Below are 4773 nucleotides of genomic sequence, written 5' to 3' on the forward strand. Positions count from 1 at the left end.
TCCCACGATTAGGGACAGCCCCCTAGAGGTAGCAACAACTCATTCATCCGATGCTCAATAGACGAGCGGTATGTGTGTGTCAGGGTGTGTGTGTGTGTATTGAGTTGCTTTCAGCCCGAAAGGAATCGAAGGGGGTTTATTTTCCCATTTTCCCTCCGCTTCGATTCCCATCCCAGCTCGCACGAGTCGGCCGACTCGAAGTGTGGGCCACAACATTTCGGACCAATTTTGTCCGATATTTAATGGATCATTGGCGTGGAAAAGATTTAATAAATATTTCCAGCAAACCCTAGACCCTAGCGGTCGGTCAAGCCGGCGGTGATGGTGAAGGTGGAAAACGCACACACAATCAGTCACGTAGGAGAAAACCACCAAGGGAGAGAGGTAAAAATAGAAAAAAAGGAAAGAAAATAAGATCGAGCAAAACGAAAAATCCCCTTTAACCCGTTCCCTATTTTCCGGGACGATTTCAGGAGAAGCAAGAGAAAGCAAGATGGGTGCAGCGAGAGGAAAATTCAGCCCACCACTAACAACTACTGCATTTTGGTGGTTGGCAAAGGGTTGACCACTAGAAGAGGGGAATTATGAGAGGGGAGGGGGGATGAATCGAAAGAAAAAAAGCACCCACATACACATAAACACACACTATTTCAAACGATTGAACGTGATTGAAATTTTGAACTCATATCGCGCCCTCCAGCATTCGGTCGGGTTTTTGGGGAAAACCCCGAGGAAAATAAAGGAAAACCGAACGAAAGCAAGGATGCATCGAACGGGGCGAGTGTGACACAATCGAGACGCCACTGCACTGGGAGCGATCGGTGATCTGTTTTTCATTTCGATTCTACTCCACCACATCCAGCGGAAGGGGCAGCTCGCGAGGTGGGGAAAAGCATCAGCGTTTTCACGATGCTTTCCTTTGCAACGGAAGGCACGGGTTTTCGTATTTGTTTTACTTCTCTTTTTTTTTTGGCGAGGCTTTTCATTTCCACCGCCGGAGCGGAAAAACCCGCGTAGCTCGCGGCCGGAGAAAAATGGGTTCCTCGAGGACACAAAATCGCGAGCCCGTGTGGATTCCACCACCCTTCCCCATCCGCTCCAGGGTTTATTCAACTCCCAAGTCACGTCCGCGTTGCGATTCCTTCGGTGCCATAATTCGCTTGCGCTTTCCACCACCAACACCAGCGCGGCGATCGTGTGCAATACTTCAACGACCCGTTCGGTCCGAAAGTCGATTCGGATGCCATTTTTCGGAAGTTGTTTGTGCCGCGACATGACGGAGGAAAACAGGGCTAACGAAGACGGAGGGAGAGAGAGTGAAAGCAGGCGGGACTGAAACGGGAAGAAGGAAAGGAACGGAAATCCCCAGCTGCAACCTGCCAAACTGTCCGATTGTATTATCCGGTGCTCGGTAGACCTCCCAAGGATTGTTTGCTGGCCCGCGAAGAGTATTAGAGCCGAGACGGGAGGGGTTTTTTTTTCCTATTTTTCCAGCTTGTTATTGTCCGGATGACGTTGCAATAGTCAGAACACGAGAGAGAAAGAGGTAGAAGAAAAACCATCTTATCCTCGCTTCAATATCTGGCCTACGGGGTCTTAGGACGAATGCAGATCGAATGAACCCGCATGCCAAATGCATTCCGGCACTCCTCACAGGGGGGAAAACTGTCCGCCCGTTTAAAAGAAAGTCACTCCTCCGGCGTATCCTGCCCAACCCAAGTCTTCTCGTTGAAACTGGACGTCTGTCCGGCTACCGACTCCCAAGGTGCAATGGTGACTTTCGGTGGCAGCAGACGACCGAGTGATCGAGGGAAAAGCGTTTTCCGGACGGCCCGAGACGGCCCTCGCTGTCATTTCCAAGGCAGGGCGAAGGGAATGCAATCACTAGCATGCAGTTTATTATGGTGCGCTTACGGAGGTATACAGACATTTTTCTTGTCGCTTATCTGTCCCCTCCCAGCTTCCGTGCCAACCTCCCCATCACCACCCCTGGTTGTGCAACGGGTTGAGGCCATCGAGCTGATGTGGAGTTTTTCCTCCCAGCCTCTAGTGACCTTTTCCGAGCAAGGCGGGATAAGGACGGCCGAGCTCGGGTGTTTAAATTGTCTGCTCCGAGCGAGCGCACGGACTTGCTCCCTGGGTTTTCGATGGGTAGCGGAGGAACCCATGCACTGGCGGAGTACGTGCAATCTCGCAAATGTGCTTCTATTTACCGAACCGAAGCGATGCCCACGTGTGCTGCGAAGAGGCACGGACTCTCGGGCGGCGACATGCGAGGAATTATTAAATTGATTGATAATTCGAAGATTATCTTCACCCGGTGGTGGTCGCGGGGTGGTGGAAGGACTCACCGTTGGCCCGCCTCGGAACGCTCGGCGAACGGATAATCGACTTGTTTGGTGAAATCACACAAAAGAGCGCCATTTTTTCTGCCAATCAGGTCCAATCATGAAGAGCCGCGATTGTTTAACGAACGCCTGATGCCACCACATCTTTCCACAAACGGTAACGTGACTTTTCCACAGGTGGTCCCGCAGTTCTTTCCGCAATCGATAGCAAACCGCTTGCACTTTGGAAAATGGGAGATTTATCCAACGAGAGGCTGTTTGATTTCGCACGAATCTAATCAGCACGCTCGGTTGCTTGTTTTGATTTGGTGGAAACGTATTTATACGCTCTTCTCCACAAGCAGAACGTTTTCTCTCTCTTTGAACCATTTCTGATGTTTGTTATTGTGGATCTTCGGAAGAAACATAGCTTGAAAGTACTTTGTTTACACAGAACTTTCGATAGGTAAGTGGTGTTAAACTCCGAATCGTTCCTTTTTGAAAACAAACCTGTTTTTATATTTATCCTAAGCTGGCAAATATTAAAAAAGGCAATCATTTCTTAACAAACGAGTATGTTTTTACTCAAATAGCAATTCCTTTCAGATGGCGATTCGTTTTCAAAACACAATATTTTTCCTAACCGTTCATTTACTTTATTTATGATCCTTTATTTATGATCCTCCCTACAAAACAAGAGATGTTGAAGCCGTTGTTGTTTAAACGAAAGCAACTTTCGGTTTTTGACAGTTAGTTCGAGAAGAGTTGCATTATGTTGGAGATCTTCGCAGCATTCTCTGAAACGAAATAGCAATTCTGAATCCAGGATCTCGCGGAAAGTCTAGTGAAATAATGTCCTGAGTAGTCAAAAGTGCTCTTCGGTGCGCAGTCATGGGATATGAATCTTGCTGGACGCTTTGCTATGGACGTTATCAAGTCTGTTGCTCTTCCTCACCTGCAACCAGAACATGTATCAAACGCCTCAGTTGCTTGTTGCAAAAAAATTCAACCAAGCTGTCAAAAATATGACCACGGTTTCTGGCTCGTTGTATGGTATACTGTGACCTCTCTTTATACGGAACTTAGGCACTTACACACTAATATTACAATGGTAATGAATGAAACATGAATCGTTTACATCGATTTTGAAAGTGTTGGTTTATGGTCCAGAAGGCGTATGACGGTTAAAGATAACCGAAAGTTGCAATTCTTCAACTTCGGCTATAACGACTCTCTTTAATAGTATTAATTGATAAAATCAAAACTCCATACTACGTTGATTCTTGTTGAATATCCGAAAGTCTCCCTAAACGGCGCGAATCATTATCCTCGAGTAGGCCAACGGGCGATTGTCGTTCTTAAAATGGTACCAGGTCATCGCATTCCACACATCCGTGGTGTTGTTGTATGGCCCATTAAGGTTGCTGTTGGTGCAGGAGAAGAACCACCAGCCCGCTTTGAGGGCGACGGCACAGTTGGAGTTACTGTTGGCATCGTTGTCCCGATCGGCGGTCGAGAACTTCTGCCCCTGGTTCACCCGGAGCGCGTCTCCGGCCGGGCCGCTCTGCAGGCCCAACTTCTTCATCCGGTACTGCTCGACTTCAGCGCCGATTTCGAACTCCTTGTAGAGCGCGTACCCGTAGTTTCCCTGGAAGTCTTTCACCTCCACCATCAGCTCGTGCGGTCGCCGCGACGTAATCTCGTACAGACGCTCCAGCCCGAGCCAGAACTCGCCACCGAGGCTGCCGAAGCCATCGCGATACTCGGTCCAGTTCCGGTAGAAGTTTTCCAAACCGTTGAAGCGATGCTGAACCACCGTCCAGCCGCCGCCGAAGCTGGTCTGCTCGCAGAACACCTCGAACGGCTTCTTGTTCGGCCCAAGTTGGACCAGGTATTTCCCGGACACTTTCGTCGGCTCATCCTGACACGACCCGAGCGTACTCCTCAGACATACACCTTGCCACTGCCTGATACCGAGTTCTATTTCGGCCAACTTTCCCTGAAGGTAGTCGACCTTAGTCATCAGTAATTCGATGGTGGCCAAAGTGGGCTCAGCCGACCAAAAGACGGCGAAAACCAAGGCGAGGAATGGAACCTTACAACGCATGACTTGAAGTCGCTTTACAGCTTGTCGGTTTATCAACTTTACTGACTGCAAAACATCAGTCATCCGAACCTTTTTATATACCCGAGTCTCCTTGTTCCCTTGGACCTGTTTGTTTGGCACGTGCCTTTAACGTAGTTGTTGTTAGGTTGAGCCGAAGATAATCAACACTTACTGTTTAAGATATTGTTTGCGGTCTGAATTTTTCCAATACAATCTCTCCATTCATTATACCTATGTATACCACTTAAGCCGAAAGGTTTTTGCTAGATGATCGTGAAAATGACTAAAACATCAACTGCGTCACAAAGTTGTACGTTCATGGACAAAATGGTAAAACAC

General features: G+C 48.3%; 1 protein-coding gene across 1 annotated transcript; it reads right to left on the reverse strand.

Annotated features, from left to right (window-relative positions):
• Positions 1–3633: 3633 nt before the first annotated feature.
• LOC131293243 (angiopoietin-4-like) lies at positions 3634–4350 on the reverse strand. The gene has a single exon (XM_058321322.1). It carries the CDS (start codon positions 4348–4350, stop codon positions 3634–3636), a length of 717 nt encoding a protein of 238 aa, XP_058177305.1.
• Between the last annotated feature and the right edge of the window lie 423 nt (positions 4351–4773).

The sequence above is a fragment of the Anopheles ziemanni genome, chromosome 2 (genome assembly GCF_943734765.1).
Source record: "Anopheles ziemanni chromosome 2, idAnoZiCoDA_A2_x.2, whole genome shotgun sequence".
Taxonomy (NCBI): Eukaryota; Metazoa; Arthropoda; class Insecta; order Diptera; family Culicidae; genus Anopheles; species Anopheles ziemanni.